At 37.5% G+C, this 22,633-nt stretch overlaps 3 protein-coding genes across 5 annotated transcripts in view; 2 read left to right on the top strand and 1 right to left on the bottom strand.

Moving 5' to 3' along the window:
• LOC107715798 (E3 ubiquitin-protein ligase TRAIP-like) overlaps window positions 1–2,435 on the bottom strand; it is a 5,066-nt gene extending 2,631 nt beyond the window's left edge. Inside the window, exons 1-9 of the mRNA XM_016522002.1 lie at window positions 2,275–2,435; window positions 2,039–2,143; window positions 1,641–1,698; window positions 1,455–1,541; window positions 1,322–1,361; window positions 1,099–1,226; window positions 901–995; window positions 425–538; window positions 122–209 (exon numbers count right to left, since the gene is read on the bottom strand). Of these exons, the coding sequence (XP_016377488.1) occupies window positions 122–209; window positions 425–538; window positions 901–995; window positions 1,099–1,226; window positions 1,322–1,361; window positions 1,455–1,541; window positions 1,641–1,698; window positions 2,039–2,136 (708 nt within the window). The 5' untranslated portion in view covers window positions 2,137–2,143; window positions 2,275–2,435. The remainder of the gene's footprint in view (window positions 1–121; window positions 210–424; window positions 539–900; window positions 996–1,098; window positions 1,227–1,321; window positions 1,362–1,454; window positions 1,542–1,640; window positions 1,699–2,038; window positions 2,144–2,274) is intronic.
• Window positions 2,436–2,498: 63 nt separating this feature from the next.
• LOC107715797 (protein SAND) lies at window positions 2,499–8,488 on the top strand. 3 transcript variants are annotated; one of them, XM_016521998.1, is made up of 6 exons: window positions 2,499–2,704; window positions 3,445–3,715; window positions 4,717–5,121; window positions 5,906–6,671; window positions 6,758–6,926; window positions 7,232–8,488. In XM_016521998.1, the coding sequence occupies exons 2-6, from the start codon at window positions 3,586–3,588 to the stop codon at window positions 7,370–7,372; spliced, it is 1,611 nt and encodes a 536-aa protein (XP_016377484.1). In that variant the 5' UTR covers window positions 2,499–2,704; window positions 3,445–3,585; the 3' UTR covers window positions 7,373–8,488. The 3 variants fall into 3 exon arrangements, with proteins under 3 accessions (XP_016377484.1, XP_016377487.1, XP_016377485.1); XM_016522001.1 differs by having other exon boundaries at window positions 2,513–2,704; window positions 6,779–6,926; XM_016521999.1 differs by having other exon boundaries at window positions 2,641–2,699.
• A 3,290-nt stretch (window positions 8,489–11,778) lies between these two features.
• Window positions 11,779–22,541, top strand: LOC107715765 (macrophage-stimulating protein receptor-like). Its single transcript, XM_016521958.1, has 13 exons — window positions 11,779–12,981; window positions 16,086–16,262; window positions 16,336–16,458; window positions 16,646–16,816; window positions 17,152–17,212; window positions 17,248–17,328; window positions 17,434–17,643; window positions 18,342–18,422; window positions 18,851–19,032; window positions 19,274–19,383; window positions 20,204–20,369; window positions 20,461–20,597; window positions 22,047–22,541. Exons 1-13 carry the CDS (start codon window positions 11,779–11,781, stop codon window positions 22,276–22,278), a joined length of 2,934 nt encoding a protein of 977 aa, XP_016377444.1. The 3' UTR covers window positions 22,279–22,541.
• Window positions 22,542–22,633: the final 92 nt, after the last annotated feature.

Below are 22,633 nucleotides of genomic sequence, written 5' to 3'. Positions count from 1 at the left end.
AATAATAATAAATATATATATATATATATAAATAAATGGATGCTGAAGAAAACTATAAAGAACAGTAAGTAATTATAAATTTCAAATTTTTGATAGACAGTCTCAGAGACAAGAAATGAACCTTGCTGTTAGAAGAGATCAGTTCCCTTTTTAGCTTCTCACACATCTCATTTGATGACTTGAAGCTTCCTTTCAGATTATCGTACTCCCTGAGAATAAATAAGAGGTTTGTTCAAGCTGTAGTATTTGCTCTATGGATATAACACTCAAATATAGCATATGAGGAAGCACAACTGGTGTACTGACATTTTAAAAGGTTTGAGGAAGTGAAAATACTGAGGTTTTAAGTTTTAAACTACAGTATATGACTACACTAGGTATCCAGCAGTGAGAGTGTGTGTATTTGGAGGAAAGTAAAACCTACTTTTTAAGTGAGATGCAGTATATGGACAGCTGTTCAACAGCAGACTGACCAACGCCCATATCAGTGATCATGGCCTCTACCTCTGACCTTTGACCCTGTAGGACCACGTCTAAACTAAAGGACAGAAACATACACAAGAGAGCACATGAACAAACAAGAAAGCCCACTAAATATTTTTTAACCTTATAACTAATCAGAAAAGTTCATTTATTATTTTTATTGTTCACATGGGGAGATGGACACAAACTTTTCAGCTCTCAAGCCTTCTTCAGTTTATGTCATATCTCTTGATGTGATGGATAAAAATAATAATTTAACTTTTTGAGTTTTGAGTGTGAATCACTATTGAGTTTTGAACACTCAATTATTGATATTGGAAGATGACAAATTTCAATAAGCACTATCATTTACTCACAGTCTATCTCTCTCACATACACTTAAGAACAAAATCCTGTCCTAGACAAATGAATTACTACCTCTCATAGGTTTTCATTTTGACTCGGAGTCGCTTGGCTTCCTCTTTAGCTGCCTGCCCTTCATTTTTCTGACTCTCCAAGAAATTCATCTGTTTCTGAGAATTTCATGCACAACAAAATTCATACCAGCATTAAAATACAATGCAGAAAGCATGCTGGACTAACAAACACAACAGTTTTTCACTAAAATAAATGTACCCGGAGGACAGAACACAACATCTCTTTGTCTCCGACTTCCTTGCGGAGTCTATCCAGGTCCTTCTTCTGCCTCTCAATTGTGTCTTTTAGTGTGTCCACTGACTTCTGCTTGTCCCTCCATTCTTTCTCTGGAACGCATAACACATGTAAACACATAATATGAATGGATGGATGGATGTTTTAAGGATCAATCAAGAACTTGAGGAAATGATTTCAGTCTTACCTTTTGCAGACAACACTGCTTTCATGCGATCATGCTCATTCTGAAATTGGAACAATAAAGCCGGGCAATTCTGTCAGTTTACCGTGTTTACAAACTCTGGGCACTGAATAAATTCAACAGCATGCTTTATCACCTGTAAACTTTCAGGATCCACTGGCGTCCCATCATCCTCTGGTGCTATGTCGAAGAACAGTTTGTTGATAATGTGCCGCGCACTGACCTAAAACAGAAAGAGTGAGGTTTCATTTCAGTCCATACCTTCAATTAATTTCATTAATCAGAAGAACAAGTCAGTTCACAGGTTAAGCCAATGGTTTACCTGTTTCCTGCATTGTGGACAGGTTTTGCTCGGGGCCGACTGAAACCACTGGAGAAGACTTTGTTGAAAGGAAAAGAAACATAGAAAGTCACTGAGAAACATTATTTACTGTTTAACATTCAAACATTGACATTTCTAAATATTTGAACGTACATACATTAATAATTGTTCAGGTTTCCACACATTCTGACCAATGAATTTTCATAACATTATCAGGCCTTCTTTTTTTTAACAACTAAAATAACAAGAATTTTCTAGACATTGCATACAAGTGCAATGACGATCCTGTGGTAATTAACATGGAATGGTATAATAATTGTTTAATATTATAATAATGCATATAATATAATATTCTAAAATCAAAACAAACGTGCAGTAGGGTGAAAGGAGACGCTTACCAAGCATAATGAAAAGTGTGACCACAGTGAATTGCAGCCACATCGTTGGAATTATCAAAGAAATCTGAGCAGATGGTGCAGTATGCTCGAATGGGCATTGTTAATCTAAAATATTAGACACAACAAGGTCAAAATCTCTATGTCGATAACTCGTTTCCTGTGTGTTTTGTTAATTACTGATCTGTTGTGATACTCTGTGCTACGTGTTTATTACTTCATGTGCTCCATTTACTCACCCAGATAACGCTGAGACGATCGAGAGGTCCTATTCACACGGCTTTGTTCAATTAAACTCCATAATTATGTTTATATGGCTTGTTTTTGGTTTAGTTTTGAGCTCGTGAAAACAGTGAAGCGGCGCGCTTAGTTCAAACGTAATGACTCCTCCTTTTTGATCGCGTCATCAACATACGACTCCCCGCTACCTGAGAAATTTACGGAAAACGTGTCGGTATAAATGTTAAGCGAGATTTATCAAATTCAAGTGTTTCATTTAATTTGACATAAAAGCGTGGAAAGTAGCACAGTAGCTATACTTAAAAAACTATATGTTCGTGAATCAAAAACCACATTTCCCATAGTACAACTCTTCCGTGATGACAGTCCGAGTTGATTTTTGACCCAAGAGAAGTCAACATACACTGATTTGGATAAAAACTGTGTAAGGTACAGTAACGATAAATTGTGTTATAAAGAGACTAAACTATGTGAACAACATCTGTTAGACCTGATTCAGTTCAAGCTGGGGAAGAGTAAGATGTCTTCTAGTGACATTCAACAACATTTTTTAAAGGTTTACGTTAGCTCCGTGGCTAGTGCGTTAGCTGGTCAGTGGATTTATACTCAAATGAGAAAATCCACAAATCTTCCATATGCGTTCAGTTCCAAGAGTATCTCAAGACTGGCATTCATTTACACTGTATTTTACAGTTTTAAACAGAGAAGGTTTTTAATACAATTTGCACTGAATTTTAAATTTAATTTTGCTTGCATTATCATCATCATAAATACAGTATAGTCTAAATCCTTGCGATGTGTGTGTGTGTTAATATTTTGTAAATAATTATTAATAACACATTAATATTATAGGGACTTATTAATTAAGGCATAAATACAGTATAGTCTAAATCCTTGCGATGTGTGTGTGTGTTAATATTTTGTAAATAATTATTAATAACATTAATATTATAGGGACTTTTTAATTAAGGTAGTGATATTTGGCCCCCTTTATGGAACATTTTTATTCTAACAGCATTTTAATAACTTCAATTGCATAAAACTGTATCTAAATCCATCAGAATAGAATATTATGAAATGCATTAAAAGAAGAATGAAGTTTTAAAGCTGAGGACTTAACTCATTTCTTGTTCCTTTATTAATGTGTCTTTCTGTAATTACACTTCCAGACGCTGATGGCAACTTATACATTGTACTGTAAGACCTTCAGAGCTATTGGGATCATGCAGTGAATCGCTCCTGGCACTGACTGGTGGATCAGGACACTGCGTCCTCTCTTCTGCTGGGTCTCTCTCGTGTCCGATGCCAGGATGGCGGCAGACGTCCACAATAAGGGTGCACTCTGGGAGGTTAAAAATGGCAACTTGGTGCCACCAGATCGATTCCGGCAGGACCGATCAGACAGTCCAACCCCAGGGCTAGTGGAGGGGACCGAGCCAGGTTAGTTTCACAAATTTTTACCTAACTGTGTAATGATTAGATGCAAATATGTTATGCTTTTCTCCGGGATTGTAATCTTTATTTTCCTTGGAAACATTTTTTGCTGCCAAAGTTTTTATGATGCTTTAACAAAGTTATTAATCAGACCTATATGGTTCTTAAGCCTAGTACAGGGTGGGTCTCTAAACAAACCACACCGTATTTCTCAGTCATGCATATCCTTGTAATATCCCATTGTATTTCCCGTTGTTAGTGATCAAATAACTTGTATGTTTGTATGTGATGGATGACTAGAATCTCAGAATTAGTTTAGCTAATCTAATTAGTTTAGATTTTTAGTGTTTTTGGAAAAAGTCTCTAATGCTCACTAAGACTGTATTTATTTAATCAAAAATGCAGTGAAACGGTAATATTATGAAATATTATTGCTATGTTTTTATTTGCATATATTTGAAAATGTTATGTAGTTTTATGATAGTGAAGCTAAATTTTCAGCAGTTTTCCTTGTCACATGATCATACATCATTCTGATATGCTGATTTGGTGCCCAAGAAACATTTCTTATAATTAACATATAATTATGTTGAAAACAGTTTCTTTTTTTCAAGATTCAAATGAACCGTATTTATTTGAAATAGAAATCTTCTTTTGTAATATTTCAAATGTCTTCACTGTCACTTTGGGATCAGTTTTATGCTTTCTTAATACATAAAACAATATATAAACATAAAACAGTTTTATAACAGCAGAAATAGATGCACATAAAATTGCTGAAACTATTTATAACAGTTCTCTCGAATGCACAGAAAAATACTTTAATAAACGTATTTTTCTTATTAATTATTATCCATTTACAAGGCTATTGTTATTTTTTTTTAATTCACACAAGGTTTGGTAACACTCATATAATTGATGATTACATGAATGATACCTCAAGTCGTGTAGTTTGTTGAGCAGAGGTGTGCTATTACCTTTCCAAGCAATGTGTCACTCCTTAACAGGCGCTGGACAGGAGGGTGCCATGTTTGTTCACGCTCAGTCGTTTGAGGACCTGACTGCTGACAGCGAGCCCAACACCAATGACAAAGCTGCAGAGGTGGGCGACTCGAATGTAGGGAATGCTCAAGAAGAGGCTCTGGAAGGAGGTGAGGAGGGAGGTTTAGTGGTTGAACAGGTGGAAGAAGGGAAAGAGGAGGTTCGGAACAGCAACAAGGCAAAAGAGGAGGATGTGACAAGTGAAAGATGGCGGAGTCACAGGAAGCATATGTTTGTCTTGAGTGAGGCAGGAAAGCCCATCTATACACGCTATGGAACAGAGGAAGCTCTCTCCAGCATCATGGGAGTCATGATGTTACTCATGTCATTTGTAGAGGATAAGAAGAACATCATACGCTCCATCCATGCAGGTAAGGGATATCTAGAAATAAAGCAAAAGAAAAATAGCTGATGTTGATAAAATTCTGTGGTCAGTAATTTTTTTTTAAAATAAATACTTTTATTCAGCAGGGATGCATTAAATTGATCAGTGTCAGTAAGATATTTATAATGTTACAAAAGATTTCTGTCTCAAATAAATGCTGTTCTTTGGAGTTTTTTGAAGCAGCGCAACTGTCAGCAACATTAATAATTTGAAATGCTTCTTGAGCAGCAAATCAGCATATTAGAATGATTTCTGAAGGATCATGTGACACTGAAGACTAAAGTAATGGCTGCTAAAAAGTCTTCTTTGCCAAAATAGAAATAAATTACATTTTAAAATATATTAAAATAGACAATACCTATTTTTAATGTAATAAAATTATTAATATTATATTTGAAATAACATTTCACAATATTACTATTTTACTGTATTTTTGATAGATGCAGTCTTGGTGAGCATAAGAGACTTCTTTTCTTAATGGGCCTAAACTTTTGAATGGTAGTGTGTGCATTTTTTGACCAAATGTTTTTATTAATTTAGATGATTTATTAATAATATTGATTCCTGTTGTTTATTAATAATATTTATTAATATCATTTTGTTTTTTAAATAAAAAGCTGACTTGTGCCATGCTTTTTGACTTTAAAATATGTTCTAACTAAATGCAGCAAGACAACAAAACAAGTGATAAATCACATCTCTTCCGTTTGATTCTACAAAACTACTGCAACAACCGTATAGACATTTTTGTGTGTAAACACATCTTTCAGATGGCTACAGGGTGGTGTTCCTGCGGAAAAGCCCTCTCATCCTGGTGGGAGTCTCTCGCACTAACTGCTCAGACCGGGAATTGACGCGAGAGCTTCAGTACGTCTACTACCAGATCGTTAGCTTGCTCACCCTCACGCAGCTGAACCACGTCTTCCAGCACCGGCAGAGCTACGACCTGCGCCGCCTGCTGGCCGGCTCAGAGCACCTCACCGACAACCTTCTGCGGCTCCTCGACCGAGATCCAGGCCTGCTGCTGAGCGCCGTCATGTGCCTGCCTCTGGCCAGCTCGGCCCGTGACGTGGTCTCCTCCAGCTTGCAGGCTGCTAAAGCCAAGAACCTGGTGTTTTCCATCCTGCTTGCCGGAAACAGGCTGGTGACGCTGGTGCGCAAAAAAGACCAGTTTCTGCACCACATGGACCTGCACTTGCTCTTCAACTTGGTCGGCTCTTCGTCCTCCTTCCGAGCAGGCGAAGGGTGGACGCCCATATGTCTACCCAAGTTTAACCCGGCTGGATTTTTCCACGTACATATTTCTTACCTGGAACCGGCCTCGGATCTGTGTCTTATCCTGGTGTCCACAGATCGTGAGGATTTCTTTAACCTCTCCGACTGTAAGAAGCGGTTCCTAGAGCGCTTGCGCAGACGCAGTGCATATCAATCCCTGCAGGAAGCATTGAACACGCCAAGTTATCCAGTCTCACAGGTTGGCATACCCGAGCTGCGACACTTTGTGTACAAGTCTAAAAGCTCTGGGCTCTATACAAGGTAAGACAAGTTTAGATGATGATGATCATGAAAACAATGTCTTTTAGGTAGATAGACACACATTGAAACTTCATGTTTTTATGTAGCTTCCTGTTTTTTCCTGTCAGTCCTGACTTTCCAGCACCATACCAGGCAGAAGAGGAGCATGAGAAGCTGATAGGATTGTACCAGCACCTGCACAGCTGCCTGCATCACCCCACACGTCCCCTGCGCTACATTTACCGCTGCACAGAGACCGAGAACCTTTATGCCTTGGTGAGTCTGCCATAAAGTGCAATACAGTGGCATTATTAGATTCCATTCATTCAGAGATTTTGTTGTGTGTATGCATGCTCGAGGAAGTATCACATTTGCATATGATAGATTTATAGCATTATGATTTCTGTGTTGTCTTGATTTACAGTTTTGTGCTATATAGTCATGCACTACCATTGAGCAAAATGAAGCTTTGGGTTAGGAAAGGTCAAAAGAACAGCTTTTATTTGAAATAGAAATTGTTTATAACAGCGTTAATGTCTTTACTGTCACTTTTGATCAATGTAATGCATCCTCTTCTGTAGGTAACAAGTGGTTTCGAGCTCTACCTCTGTTTTAGTCCTCTGGGAACAAAGGGCCTGGCTGTGTCTGCCGTCAACAAGCTCCTGAAGTGGATCAGGAAGGAAGAGGATCGTCTGTTCATACTCAGTCCGTTAACATACTGAGCAAGTTTAGGCAGTTCTGAACACCAGAAACACTAGTGAACGTCTGACCCCAGACTGCTGAAAGAGCAGCATCTGTGACCCTACTTGAATGGATAAAGATGTAAACGGATGCTGTCAGATATTAGGGGTTTATTTGCTATTTTGAGGGCTACTCACGCTGGTGAAGTACCAGTACCATTCCTATGAGCAGTTGTCAAAGTATAAAAAAACGATATTACGAGATAATTGCTTTCAAACGTGGCCCTTTGAAGGCAGTAGATTAGCACTAACAATCTAATAAATGCTCACAATGTTTTTGCACTGCTGGAAACTAAACATCTAGGCCTGTGCTTTTTACTAGACCAGCCACTGTTTAAACTTAACATCTATGGTTTTAAATGAGCCAACAATGAGTGACAAATATTACTTATTGCTTAAATAGATTATTGAGCTGTGGCCTTCACATTTCCTGGTTTCCACGAGAAGATAAACTATTCATGTCATAGTTAGAATTTTATGTTTCCAGCCTGGTGAAATGCAAATACTGTAAGTGTGGTTTGGTGGGACTAAAAGTATTTCCTTGCTAACAAAACTGACTATCTATATAACAGGCTTTTCATTTTAGAGAAGTGACTGAGTAGGTGCAAACGGTGCAAAATACCCGAAGCATGGCTCGATTTGAAGAGGAATCCAGAAATTAATTGGTCTGTATAAAGTGTCATTGTGTCAAATGTTTCAATGACTGACCATGTGTTGCTACTGAGGGCTTCCCCAAATTCCTAAAGGACCAATCAGACATGCCTCTGAAGTAATATTCTTTTGTATGTTTCATAGATGTACTTGATTATTAATGTGTTACTAATGCTTTAATTGGAATGAATAGGATATGTGACGCTGTGTGTCAGGAGGACTTCTAATGTACTCACTGCTCATTTATGGTCTTGTTATTCTTGTCTTATGGGAAATCGTGGGATAGATGACGTAGAGGAAACTAGGTTGAAATTTGCACATCTCATGTTTCAAATATATTGGTGGGGGTGGAGGCACTCATGTTTATGTTTATGTTTACTTTTTGTCTAAAGCTAGTTTGACACCGGGCATCATGTTAAAAACAATCAAAAGAAATTAAACCCTTATGAAGACATATATCATTTGCTACATTACCCTTTTGCTTGGCTTAAAGTTTCTCATTATTATGACTTACAGAATTATATTTTTTTATTCAGTGGCGGAAACGGGCTTCCATAATTAATGGATTAGTTCACCCCAAAAAATAAACATTTCACCTGTCGTGTTTGCCTTTGTGTTTCACAGATCACAGATCAGCCATATAGGTTTGGAACAACATGAGTGTAAGTAAATGATAAATAAGGGCCTCCTCTGCTGTCAAGAACTCATATTTTATACTGAATAAATTATTCTAAAAATGAATAAAAAGAATACTAATGGGATCCCAATGATCCTAATCCCAAATATTTTACTAGACAATTTGAAGCACGCTTGTTGATGTCCATAAAAGGGTAAAGGAAATAAGTATTTTCCTCTGCATTCCTTGAACAACTGATAGTCTGTCTTTAAAAGTGGAACATTTGTTTTGAAAATATCAACCTACATAAATATGCAAAAAAATATAGTTTATCAGCCCCTATCCTTATTCACAGCAGACTGAAGGGGATTTTGCCACTGGTTACAGAAGTCAGATGCTTGCAGTTTCCCATTTTGTTCTGGTTATAGATTTGATTTATTTATTTATTATTATTATTATTTATTTATTTTGGCCACATACAGTATAGGATGATATTTGCATTCAGCTGTATCATGTACTGTAGAGAAAAACAATGTAACTATGTATGCAAATAAATTAAAATGAAATACATTTGGGGAAACAATTCCTGAAGGATTTGAAAAGGGAAAAACCACAGCAGCAAACACACAAAAACAAAGCACAGTAAACTTTTAGCTATGGATCACCACCATGATACTTGTGGTCTTTTGTGTCCTTTTTGAAGTTTGAAAGCTTTAGTATTGTCTGATAAAGTGTCAGATGATGACTGCTAAGGTTTTTTTGAGGTATGGCTCCAGTCTCTGCTTTTCTGTTCAGGCTCATCTAACGGAAAGATGTGTTACACCTGCAATGACACAAACTGTTCAACCAATAGAACACTGGATTGTAAAGGTGTTGAGGACAAGTGCATCACTGGAACAGATATTTTGTAATCAAGCACAGAATAACCTCTGCCTGTTTGTCTGTACATGTTAAATATAAAAGTAGATGCATTTAAATATAACCACAAACATTAATCCACATTATACCATATGTTTTCTCAAGCTGTTCTGTAGCTCTACAGATACACTTCCATAGGATAATGCAGGATTGCCTTGTGAACATTTACTCTGTCATTGTTAAAAAAACAAAAACAACAACAACAACAAAACAAGCTAACAAACTTCATGCCTCCACCTAAGCTCCGCCCACAGAAAAACGTCACAATGTTTACTAACAGAAAAAGGGTCTATTCATCAAATGAATAAAATGAAAACCTACAATTTCGAATGCTTGGCTTATGAATATTAATCAGGTTACGTGACTGATAGTCTGCCAAGCGACGTCTTCATAGCGTAGGCTAAGTAATATTTATGAGCGATGGCGTCGCCACAGTAGCGATTATTCCCGTATGCTGGTGGGCGGGGCCTGTCAATTCCAGTCAATGCCTCAAACGAAACAAGCAGTCGCCCGAAACACCAACACATCTCTTTAATCAAATTTCAGAAATTTTGTAACTGGCTTAATGCATAAATTAAACGGAATATATTGTGGTAATATAAACTGAAAGTTGTTTTCCTTCCTTCATTGTTTTTTTTACTACCACGTCTACATGTTCAGAGTTGAAAATGCAGTTATTGATCCATCCTGAGATTTTTACTTCCCCGGTTTAACATCACTAACAGGTGAGTGTGTTCTTATTGCCTATTTTTCCTAAAATATGAAATTAGATATTTACAAGATTAAATTTTTCTTGTAAAACATAATTGTACATATTCGATCATTTATTGTAATTTGGTTAATTAGGCTAATAAATACAATAAACAGACTTCATAAGTGGCATCAGCTCTGCTAGTTCCATAGATACAGTGCATTCCAAATACTTTTTTTTTTAGCTGAATCCTCTTTTCAAAGAATAAACAACCTTCAAATTTCAAAATTAACCATTCCCTATAGGCTATGCATGGTACAAATAAATCCTTCGCTGGCGCTGCCATCACTTAGAATAAGCAGCCTGTATTTAACCTATTCTACAAGCTTTGTGACTATGATCAATGCAAATAAAATGAATCAAATAACACTTGAATACTTAGACTCTCCCTAAAAACAAGTGCAAGTATGCAAGCCTGGAATCCAAGTTACTGAATATTTTAAACTAATATAACATAACAACAAGTATTTGCCTAGTCAGGTGAATTTTATTATTTGCATAGCTTTCTTTTTTTTTTTTATCAGAAGAGACCTGTGGCTGTGATTCTTTTTTGTGTCACTACCAAGCAGTCAAGAGCTTTTTTAAAGAAACATACTTTCCACGGTTTCCCTGAAGATGTATAAATGCTTATGCATGTAGTCTGCAGAATGCATTCAGTGCAGAGGTGCAGATGCTGTGGCATGATTTTGAACAGTAATTAGCTCGCTTGCTAGTTAAAAAAAGCTCTTGACTGAAAAGCACAAAAGTCAGTTTGCAACTTTTGCACAAAAAAGCACGTCTAGGTTGTGACAAGAATGACAATTTGAGAGGCCCTCAGTGTAGAACATGGTGATGAGCTCTGTTAATAAATAACTCAGATGAGAACCAAGCAATATTACATAGAACATTGTGGTTAGAAGCCAACCATTCTTTCCCAGAGGCCTTTTTTATATTTGTCTTCATATTTTGCTTAAAACACTTGCAAATAACTTGCAAGTTATGTGAAATATCTATTTTTACCTTTTAATGACTTTCTCTCTTGCAGAGACATGACTTAAAGCTGCAGGTGCAGACAGACATGAATTAGCAAAACCTCTTTTAGTGTTTACAGACTTGAAACGTGTCCTTTTTGCCATTTAAGACAAATCAAAACATAATTTCCCCCCTCAATTACATTAAAACATTCTTTATGTCGTCACTGATTCACATAATTTTAAATTTGAAACCTTTATTTTATAATACTATGGCCACTTGCCAGTCTCCTATAAGTTGGGCTGGTGTGTTTTGGGTTTTGACTAAATGATCACGGAACTGTCATTTTTTGTGTGTGTCTATTCATTAACCATTTTAAAATTAAGCTTCTTTTGTGGTTGTTGTCTTAGGGCTTCCTGTTCTCAGGATGTCTTCACTGACAGACGCCAGCTGGAGGTAACCACAACACTCTACAGCCATTTTCTTCACCCTGGAGAGGACATGGTCCACTGGGCCACTCATCTGGTGACATGTGTCTGGATACAGGCTCTAATGTCTTCTGCATTAGAAACTTGTCCCCCAACGGCTCCCATCGCTGTGGACTTCTCAGTGCCGTACCCCATGCCTTACTTCCAGACCCACAATCCCATCCAGAACATAGTTACCAACTCCCTTTTCCAAGAAGTCTATGTGGCCTCTCAGAATGTCATTGAGGCGGTGAACATCACTCTAGGTAAACTTTGGGAACTCCATACGGGACCCGTGGGCAGTCCGGAGTGTGAGATATGCAATTTGTGTGATATCGCAAGAGATCCCTTCCGTGAGGACACAGACAACGAGGTGTTGCTCCTAGACACGTTCTTGATGTACTTGTACTCGTGTGGAAGCTCCCAGTATGGAGTTTGCTATTTCCATCAACTCCGTGAAAATGGAAAGCCCCCTGGGCCATCAAAGTGTTTATTCCGGAAGAAGTTCAACTCTCCGCAGTTCTGTCCGGATTGCATCGCTAGTCCTTTGGGAACTAAAGTCTCCATGGTGGAAGAGGGCCAAACGGTGTACTTCTTTGTCGCGGCAACGGTGAACAACAGCGTAACACAAAAATATGGTCGCATGTCCATTTCCGTACGCCGACCGGTTGCAACCGAGGACGGTTTTTACACCGATGTCAGAGGGTTGACGGTGTTGCCTGCTCTACGGCAGACATACAGCATTGAGTACATCTACAGCTTCTACACGCAGGACTTCGTCTACTTCTTGTCTGTCCAACGAGAGAAAACCAACTTGGACTCGTCGCCCTTTCAGACAAGACTAGGCCGTCTGCCCCGCCACGAGTGGGAGATGCGACGCTACCGTGAAATTGTTTTAGAATGTCGCTTTGAGCCCAAAAGGCGAAGGAGAAGCAATGGCAGCGAACCTTTCAAAGATGTGGTCTACAACGTGGTTCAAGCAGCCCACTTTGGCAAAGCTGGACGGGAGCTCGCCGATGAGCTGGGTGCTGAAGAAGAAGAGGATATCTTATATGGTGTATTTGCTGTAACCGATGACTCGGGCGTTCCTGAACACGATTCAGCACTTTGTGCATTTCCGATGGATACGGTAAACACGGCAATAGATGATGGAGTAGAGGACTGTTGCAAGTCAGGACCAGAGCAGCTTTCCAGAGGTCTTTGCCATTTTCAGCCCTGTGAGAGCTGCCCACATGAGGTTGGTGCATTTTCTCAGTTTATTTTGTTTTTTTGTTAGCAATCATCTGTTCATATTCTGTATGGTTTTGAACCATTAGCAGATAAATCATTTTCTTGGTTAAAAACAACTGAAATTTTACTGTTGTGTACCACAAAAAAAAGATCCTTGACTTGTTCCAATGGAAAACTGCAATTAAACGCCACAAATAAACATTTAAAATGTGTAAATGCCACACTGATTCTAACATCTAACTTTAACACATGACATTACGCGTGGTTTCGAAATGGCTGTTGGATTGCATTTCTTGTCCATCATCGTTGGCCTTATTTTTTGACTCTTCTGTCTGGTCCCTTCTCACTCTCTCATGTGGCATGGTATTGGTTTACATTGAGTCTTACCAAGCTTTCTAGTGGGAGTTGTGGTGCCATGCCCTCTTAACAAAAGCTTGAAGATATTTTAATTGGCTTGCTTCTTTCTTTTTTGTTCTTTTGTTGTAAAATGGTTTGAGTGACCACAATGTGGGTCATAAGCCTTGTGTATTCTGTCTCATGTCCTTGTGTATAGGACTTCAACTCCTATAGAGAGTAACAGTGTCACTAAAGGCACTACACTTCATCAAAAACTGTACGGTCTGATTGAAGAAACCATTTAAAAACCTTTTGTAACCATTAACACTGAGACTCTGAGACGAAGTTGTTCATTTTCAGAAACTTAGTAAGTTTTATTTTGCCTGTGGCACACGCACACAAAATACCAAAACATTTATGCAGGAAATAAAAGCATCTATTGTAGTCCAATAGAATAACTGGGAATAACAAAGTTGCAAAACAGTTTGGTCCCTGTAGGAAAGTCTAACCATTGTGACCTGAAAAAGAGGTTATGCAGAGTTCTAAGTTCTTGTAACCCTTAAAAGGCCTTAAAAGTATATGAATTTCTTAATATAAGTCTGTGATTATTATTCAGGTTTAGGTATGAGGCTGCTTTTGCTTTATACTCGCTGTTGAAAGTGTTTTCTTTAGGCTGTGCTTGTTCTGAGTCTGATTGCCTGAGACTTTACTCATAATTAAGAAATTATTTAAAACTTGACTCAGACTTGCAAAAGAATGACCCATGCTTGACCCTGGCATACCAACATTAAAAACCCAAATTTCTAGGTTTTTAGTGCTTCCATCATTTTGAGTTTTAACATGAAGTTCAAAACAAGTTGCTTAAGTAGCCTGTGCTTTTGTTCTATTTGTGTGTGTGTTTTTAACAGCTTTGAAGCTTTTGCTGCACCATCTCTGTTATGAATTTCATATTCAAGCTTGCAGTAGTTCTGTGAGATTATCTAAACTGCGTAAATCTAATGTTCCCCTGCTCTGTACTACAGCAGGATTCTCAGAAAACAATCTCAGCCACTTACAGGATGAATTTTCTTTCATTACCGCAAGCATTAGAAGTCTGATTTTGAGTTTTGTGAATATACAGGTAGGTAGGCTATTTGAACATTAAAAATAGATAATGGAAAAATTATGCGCTTGTAAGGCAAAGTGGTCTAGAGGAACATTTTCTGGCATGCAGCAGCTAGATCACGTTTTGGCTCCACTGAAGGTGTCAAAGAAACTTGAAAGAAAGCAGAACACTGAGTTAATGCTTGTAGTATGTATTCTTAAACTATCATGAGTATGTGTATTATGTAAGTATGCTAAATCTTTTCTCAAAATGAGCTCTTTTGCCTAGCCATTTGCAGTTACATTTAACCAGCATGTGTTAAGGTGATTTTTAATGGATGTATGAGATCAGTTCCCCTTATGTACCACTTGGTTTGATATTTTTATATCTAATGCAGTGATTAATTTTTACATGTGTAAATTATTTTTATGGCCACTGCATACTTACAAAATACTCTTTTTAAAACCTTCATTAAAACAAAAACATGAACTAATTTATATCATATCTGTCAATTTGTTTTGTTTTCCTATAATGCTAATGTACAAGTGAAATGAGTGACAAGCTGAATAAATGTGGTTCAGATTTCTTAAAAGCTGCGAAGACCATAATTTTAGTGTTCAGATGAGAATTAGCCACTTTCACAATCTAAACAATGTGTGGGAGAATGTCTCGGAAATCTCAAGGTGTGATTGCGAGTTTTCTGCCATAAAAGCAGAGTTTACAGATGATATGTGTGTATGAGTGTGTGTTTGTGCAGTTAAAAGAATAGGGTTTTCCATTGAGGTCAATGTTTATGGGAAATGTGTGGAAAAAGGAGAAAATGACAGTGTCATTTTTGAGATTCCAATGAGAGACACTCACCAGATCACTCATTTTGGATGCACTTGTTGAAAAGTATAATTGACACACATTTGAACAGATAGAAGTGTTGCTGTGTTTATTATTATTATTATTATTATTATTGTTATTATTGTTATTATTATTATTATTAGTATAGTAGTAGTAGTAAAAAAACATAATCTGCAAATATAGAACTACTCTAATTTGTGTTAAATCAGTCTACTGTACATGCAGAAATAAAAAAAGATTATTAGAGTGTTTCCACACTGGAAATGAATTTGTGAAAATTATCATGACTGTCTTTGTTTTTCTAAAAAAAAAATATTTTCAGGCTAAAACATCAGTCTTGATTAGCTAGCACCACTTTATAAGGAAAGTTCACACTCACAGCCACTTCACAGTTGTCTAGGGCCATGATTTGGTTAGTCATTGTGTGGTTGTCTTTTGTCTGATGTTGGGAATTTCAGTTTTTTGTTTGGAATATCAGACTCCCAGACAATACATAAATTGGAGAGAGCGACATGTGATAGTTTACAGCAGATCAGTGATCACTGCAGTACTGAAGTACCCAAATGAGAGATTGAGTTCTTTTGTGTTATGTTAGGAATTCTTGTGGTGAGAATCTAAATTGGTGGCCTAGATTACTGGAATATCCGAAATATACAAAACATTATCCATGTATTTCACTAAAATGTATTTTCTTCTTAGCTCTAGAAAACAAAGCTATCTGTCTGTCTGTCTGTCTGTCTGTCTGTCTGTCTCTGTCTGTCTACCATCTAAAAATAAAAATGAACACATAACTTTAATAAAGCAGTGCAATGTTGATTATTTTATTGCATATGTATGATCAGAGCATGGAGCACAATATGACCTGCAGAGATCAGCCCACCCTGGTGTCTCAGCCATGCTACAGAGTCGACCTCTTCAACAGACAGATGAGAGGTGTTCTGCTCACTTCACTGCTGGTCACCAGCATCGAGAACAAGACAGTGGCTCATATAGGCACATCAGACGGGAGACTCCTGCAGGTATGGATCATAAAGAAGACTATGCCAGTTTCATTAATCATTACTTTAACCTCTTTTCTTTTTTATGCCACAGCTTGTCCTGAGAAGGTCCAGCCCCATTATCTTTGCTAATTACTCCCTTGTAGAGAACCAGAAGGTGTCGTCTACCGCAGCGGTTCTCTCCCCGGACCATCTACTGTTTGTGGTTGGAGATAAGGTGTGTAGCATAAAATAATTAAAGGAATTAATCAGATGTAATTCCAACCATGATTTCTCTTACATTTTTTTTTAAGTAGTATGCAGTATGAAGTATGCTAGTATTTCAGTTGGATATGGCCAAGATTGCAGAAGGCTGTATTCCTTTTTTGGGCTAATGATGATTATATAATTCTAAAAACTGGCAGATGATTCAGGTGCCTCAGAGAGGTCCGGGTTGTCGGCACTTCCTCACATGCGCCATGTGTCTGATTGCACCAAAGTTCATGGGATGTGGCTGGTGCTCGGGTCAGTGCACCTGGGCTTCGGAGTGCAGGAAACACTGGGGAAATGAGTCCTGTCCGCCCGGCATCACAGAGGTGAGATATTAAGCATTATTATTTGTTTTATCCATCAGTGACTCAGGTTATCAGGTTTATCCATCAGTGACTCATTTGTAAAAATGTATTGTACAGTCTACAAGAAGAATCTAGATGATAAAACTAGATTAATATTTTCACATATGTTTAATAGTCTGGACAATATTTGAAACATTAGATATTTATTTATAAAAATATATTTATATTATTTTAAATATTAGATAAGTACTTGTATTGATATATGTAAATATTTATATATATATCATCATACCATTTATTTTTATGCACAGTGTGAGCAGGCATATAGCAAATGCATATGGAAATGTTCTGTGTAGTTTTTCCCCAAAACAGCACCCCCTGATGGTCAGAGTGAGATGACTCTGGCCGTTTTATTCAGTTTTATCCTTCTTTACCCACAGCTTCGCTGGCAGAAAATCGCCTGTCTTACTTTTCCCATAGTCGTTCACGTAATAATAGTGTGGATTTATGTCCCTTAGGAGACTACAGACGTGGTGAGACAACATCTTCACATCAGCAACACATTTTAATTTATGAAACTTTGAAGTTGAAGTCTACAGATACGTTAGAAACATTAGGTTGTTTGGTGTTTGCAGAAGTGCCCCTCACAACCATCCCTGCACCTACTGGGGCCGTGGCGTTCCCCGGCCTGGCCTACACAGGCACCCTGGACACAACCCTGACCCCTCTCATGCCCCCAGAGAAGATCTCCATCACCAGTTTCCGCCCTGAGCTGCTGGAGGAGGTGAAGGACGTACTGATCCCAGCCTCCATGCTCAAGGTTCACCACCACCAGATCATCGGAAAAGGTGTGTTTATAAATAAAATATACTGTATGCTTAAAATAAGTTTAATACACTACCTCTCAAGGTTTAGAGGTCTGTACGATTTTTAAAGTATCTTCTCACCATTGCTGTATTTATTTGATTAAAATACAGTAAAAACAGTAATATTGTAAAAATGTTTTTACAATTTAAAATAACTGTTTTCTATTTAAATTTATTTTAAAATATAATTTACTCCTGTGATTCAAAGCTGATTTTCAGCATCATTACTCCAGTCTTCAGTATCACATGATCCTTCAGAAATCATTCTAACATGCTGATTTGCTGCTCAAGAAACATTTCTTATTATTATCAATGTTGAAAACAGTTGTGCTACTTAATATTTTTTGTGGAAATCATGACGCTTTTTTTCTTCAGAATTATTTAAAGAACATTCATAACAGCAGAATTTTTTTTTATATAATTCTTTTATAACATTATAAATGTCTTTTGATTAATTCATAAGTCTTTGCAGAATAAAAGTAGTCAATTCTTAAAAGAAAAGAAGATTACCTGGATCTTACTGACCCCAAACTCCAGGGTTTAGAACAAGATATTGCATAATTTCTAAAAAAAAACAAAAAAACAAAACAAAGAGTTATTGGAAAAGGGAATAAGGTAATGTTATAAACATGAAGATTATTGGCACTGTTAATAAACATGTTTTTTTATTTTTTTTGTAGGACACTTTGGGACAGTTTACCATGGTTACCTCACTGACCACAACAACAGAGAAATCCATTGTGCTGTGAAATCTCTTAACAGTAAGAAACTCCTCAATGAAAAGAGCTCATAAAGATACTCATGAAGAACCGAACTACCCTCTCGGGATTACCTGCCTGATAAAATAAACCCAGTTATTTCTCACGATGAGCTGTAGCAGCAGTAGTGTTCCTGTTGCTTAAACATTAGATTGTGGTTTTAGCAACAATAGGTCATGGGTACAATTCTCAGGGAGTGCATGAACTGATTAAATGTGTATTGTACCTTGAATGCAATATAAGTTTCTTCAGATAAAAGAGTCTGCATGCATAAATGTAGCAGTGATTTATGCAAAAGTTTTAAACAATATTTTGAGACATAGGTTATTTTTTTAAAAGACTGATCTCTAAATGTAAATTGACTTCAATGGCTTAAATAATATAAATGTGTACTTGCAACTGTATTTTCTCACATTCAGTCTCTCTGGTAGGAATAACAGATGTGGAAGAAGTGGAGCAGTTTCTGAAAGAGGGCATTCTGATGAAGGGATTTCATCACAGTAATGTCCTCTCTCTGCTGGGTATTCTGCTTCCTGAAGAGGGACTTCCCTTGGTGGTCTTACCTTATATGAAACACGGAGACTTGCGTCATTTCATTCGCTGTGAGAAGAGGGTCAGTTGCTAGAACTTAAACTCTTAACATATCAAATATGTTATGTATTTAGCCTTTTACCTTTGCCTTACACAATAGTTTTGTATTTGTGGATGGACTTCACAACATAACCTCCTGCACAGCTCAGAATCAAGTTCATGACCTTTACCGAAGCCCCAGCAGTAATGTTTCCAATAATTACACAAACTCAATGTGTGCTTGTTATATATGAGTCTTATGTAGTTTTGTCGTCTTACCCTAGAATCCCACAGTTAAGGATTTGATTGGCTTCGGGCTCCAGGTTGCTAAAGGAATGGAGTATCTAGCACAAAAGAAATTTGTACACCGGGATCTGGCAGCACGCAATTGCATGTGAGTGTTGCATGCACAAAGATTTGGCTTTAAGGCCCTGATATATTTGTATAAGTGAACTAGAGTGACATAATTTCAAACAAAATCAAGCCAAATTAAGTTTGTTTGGAGTTCGTTTCGACAGTTCAGAATAGCTTGCCAAAGCGAACTTTCCAGAAAAGTTCAGCTGGTAAACACCATCGAACTACCATTGGTCTGTGGCGATTACATTTTTGTAACTTTAACTTGACTTTGACGTGGAAACCTTCTCTGATTCATTTCTCTGTATAGTCCATCTAGGTCAGACGTAAGTACACATGTGAACACACTGGAGAGCTGTTAATAGTAGAAATTAAAGTTGCAATTCTAATTTAAAGCTACACTGATACTGATTTTTCATGTTTAATACTGTAAAGCTGCTTTATTTAAAGCAATCTATTGTATACAATGCTATAAATAAATGAGACGTGACTTGATTTGGCTGGAGTGCTGAATTGCAGAGCTCATGCCAACATATCCACATTGCTATGATCAGATGCTTTCTTAACTGCTGTTTTCTCACTGCTGTCATTTTTGCAGTATTTATTTTGTCATTGAGAGGAAAACATGCAGCACGTATTTACATGTTAGCTAATAGTATAACGCTGCTCAGGTGTTTCAAACTTCTTTTTACTTCTCCTATATCGGGGGAGTTTAGGGCTCCAAACCAGAATGTCAGAACATTAATTAAGTAATTATTTAAATTGACCTACCAACTGTTCTTTGCTTATGTATGCAAATACACACTGAAGCTCAACAGACAATTGTGAATTTGGAACTGACTGAACCAATATTCGCTCAGGCTTGATGAATCCTACACTGTAAAGGTGGCAGACTTTGGAATGGCTCGAGATGTGCTGGAGAAGGAGTACTACAGTGTTCAGGACCACAGGAAAGCCAAATTACCCGTCAAATGGATGGCCATTGAGAGCCTGCAGACGCAGAAGTTCACAACCAAGTCAGATGTGGTGAGCAACATGTTTACTTCAACCAATGGATTAAATTTAGGATTTGTCATGTGATCTTCTCAACACTCTTTTATTTGGTCTTTTACTGTAGTGGTCTTTTGGGGTTTTAATATGGGAGATGCTCACACGAGGAGCCAGTCCGTATCCTGAAGTTGACCCATATGACGTCACACATTACCTTCTAAAGGGCCGACGGCTGCCTCAGCCACAATATTGTCCAGATCCATTGTAAGTTTTTCCTTTTTTTTTTTTTGCAATATGTATTTATGCTCCAACTTACTCTTCTCAGTTAATCAAAATTGTCGACCTAAAGTAGAAAGTTTGGTTGATTGAAAGGGGGCGGTTCAGTTCTCTAGAAGGTTTCCTTTTCATTTGTTTTTGGAAATTGTTCCACAGCAGAACAGAGAGAGTGACATGGCCTTTTGAAAACGCAATAGTTTTAAGTAGCTGTCAGTAAGTTTAGTGTTTTTCCACCATTTGAGGTTCAGAGGGTTTAGCGCTTACTCAGTATTCAGAGCAGTGGAAAAGGTCATCTGAAAGGTTATTGTGAATGTCCCTTCAATTATCCAACACCTCAAGCACTGCCCAGAGAGTTAATCATCATTCCCTTTCAGACAGATGGAAATATTTAAAAACCAACATAGTGACACTACAAAAATTTGTAAACCTTGAGAAACTTCCAGCAATCACTAACCAGGCCTTTAGCTTTTAGCCAGAGTTGTTGCTATGAAAAATATGTTGTGGAATGTTTTAAAAGAGATTTATTTTTTTTCTATAGTTTTTTTTTTTTTAAGAAATTGCTTTTATTCAATAAGACTGCATTAAATTGATCAATGTTGGCAGTAAATACTTTTATAATGTTACAACATTTCTATTTCAAACATGCTGTTCTTCTGAACTTTCTGTTCATCAAAGAATCCTGAAAACATGTATGACAGTTTAAAAAAAATATTAAGCAGCACAACTGTTTTCAACATTGATAACAACAGGAATGTTTCTTGAGCACCAAATCAGCATATTAGGCCCTGTTTATACTACAATGGTGTTTTAAAATGAAAACGATCCTCGTCTACACTGGCGTCTTTACTGCGTTTCAGAAATGATCTCCGTCCACACTACACAACCGAAAACGCATGTCACATGACCATTCATTCAGGTACAACCATAAATATGTACAATGAGCATGATGTTATTCATTATACGGTCGTCAAGGATACGCAGAGCGTACTTTTTCAAAAGTCTCCATTTTGGTCCATTAACACTGAAACACAACACCGGAGTTTTCAAACTAATACGGGGTCTGCTGCGTTTTCGAAAGTCTCAAACGACAGGTGTCATATAAAAAATAATAATGCATTAACTCATACCATGGTGTATCACAGGTTGTTGTTTTGAACATAAATCATGACACCTCCACATTTCTTCTTTGTAAAGCTTTAGAAACTCTGGAATACATTAAAAACAAAACAAAAATTGCATAGTGACTCAGAGTGTAGCAACAGGATGTGGAAACATGACCGGTGGTGAGGTTCAGCAGTGGAAAATGTGAATGTGTGTGACTCAAGTTCATACGCCTGATTGAGTTCTGATTTATGAACACAGTATGACACTGCCAGTCACTTTTCAATAGAGATTACCCAACTGAGAGATGACTGACCATTACCTCTGTATCTGCAGATTCACCATTATGTTACAGTGTTGGGACCCTGACCCTGAGAGGAGACCAACTTTCTCCACGCTAGTGTCCGCAGTGATGAGTATTCTGTCCAGCCTGGAGGGGGAGCACTACATCAGCCTGAAGGTCACATACGTCAATCTGGACCAGCCCCGCCCCTACCCTGCCCTAACAGACTCTGCTGATGAATACGATTCGTCAGATGCCGATGATGCAGGCTCAGTCTCTAGCTGATTGACCAAATGGTTCGATACTTGCGTTTTAGGCCTTGCTGACACAACAGTGTCTAGGTTTGAAACAGCATGCTAGAACACTATTTTAACAGTACCATTTTAAAGGAATCATTCACCCAAAGATGAAAATTTGTTGAAATTTTTCTTAGGCCATCCAAGATGTAGATGAGTTTATTTTATCAGATGTTTTAGATGAGACAAAACAGATGATAAAAACATCACAATAATCTATAAACACTTTAATGGTGGATTTGTTTATTACAAACACGCAGCTTTTCACTTCACAAGACATTAATTGATGGATTGGAGTCATGTGGATTACTTGTGGATTATTGTGATGTTTTTATCAGCGGTTT

Source organism: Sinocyclocheilus rhinocerous, unplaced genomic scaffold, assembly GCF_001515625.1.
Source record: "Sinocyclocheilus rhinocerous isolate Xijiao unplaced genomic scaffold, SAMN03320098_v1.1 scaffold899, whole genome shotgun sequence".
Lineage (NCBI taxonomy): Eukaryota > Metazoa > Chordata > Actinopteri > Cypriniformes > Cyprinidae > Sinocyclocheilus > Sinocyclocheilus rhinocerous.
The sequence above is the reverse complement of the archived record's forward strand: the minus strand, read 5'-3'. Positions and strand labels throughout refer to the sequence as shown.

Excerpts from the sequence above, each read along its gene's own strand:
- LOC107715797 (XM_016521998.1), top strand. The coding sequence starts at position 3,586 with ATGGCGGCAGACGTCCACAATAAGGGTGCACTCTGGGAGGTTAAAAAT. Across the intron at positions 6,672-6,757 it reads AGCTCTGGGCTCTATACAAG|CTTCCTGTTTTTTCCTGTCA; the intron begins GTAAGACAAGTT and ends GTTTTTATGTAG. Across the intron at positions 6,927-7,231 it reads CCGAGAACCTTTATGCCTTG|GTAACAAGTGGTTTCGAGCT; the intron begins GTGAGTCTGCCA and ends CCTCTTCTGTAG.
- LOC107715765 (XM_016521958.1), top strand. The coding sequence starts at position 11,779 with ATGGTCCACTGGGCCACTCATCTGGTGACATGTGTCTGGATACAGGCT. Across the intron at positions 17,329-17,433 it reads CTTAGGAGACTACAGACGTG|TGCCCCTCACAACCATCCCT; the intron begins GTGAGACAACAT and ends TGTTTGCAGAAG. Across the intron at positions 20,598-22,046 it reads CAATATTGTCCAGATCCATT|ATTCACCATTATGTTACAGT; the intron begins GTAAGTTTTTCC and ends CTGTATCTGCAG.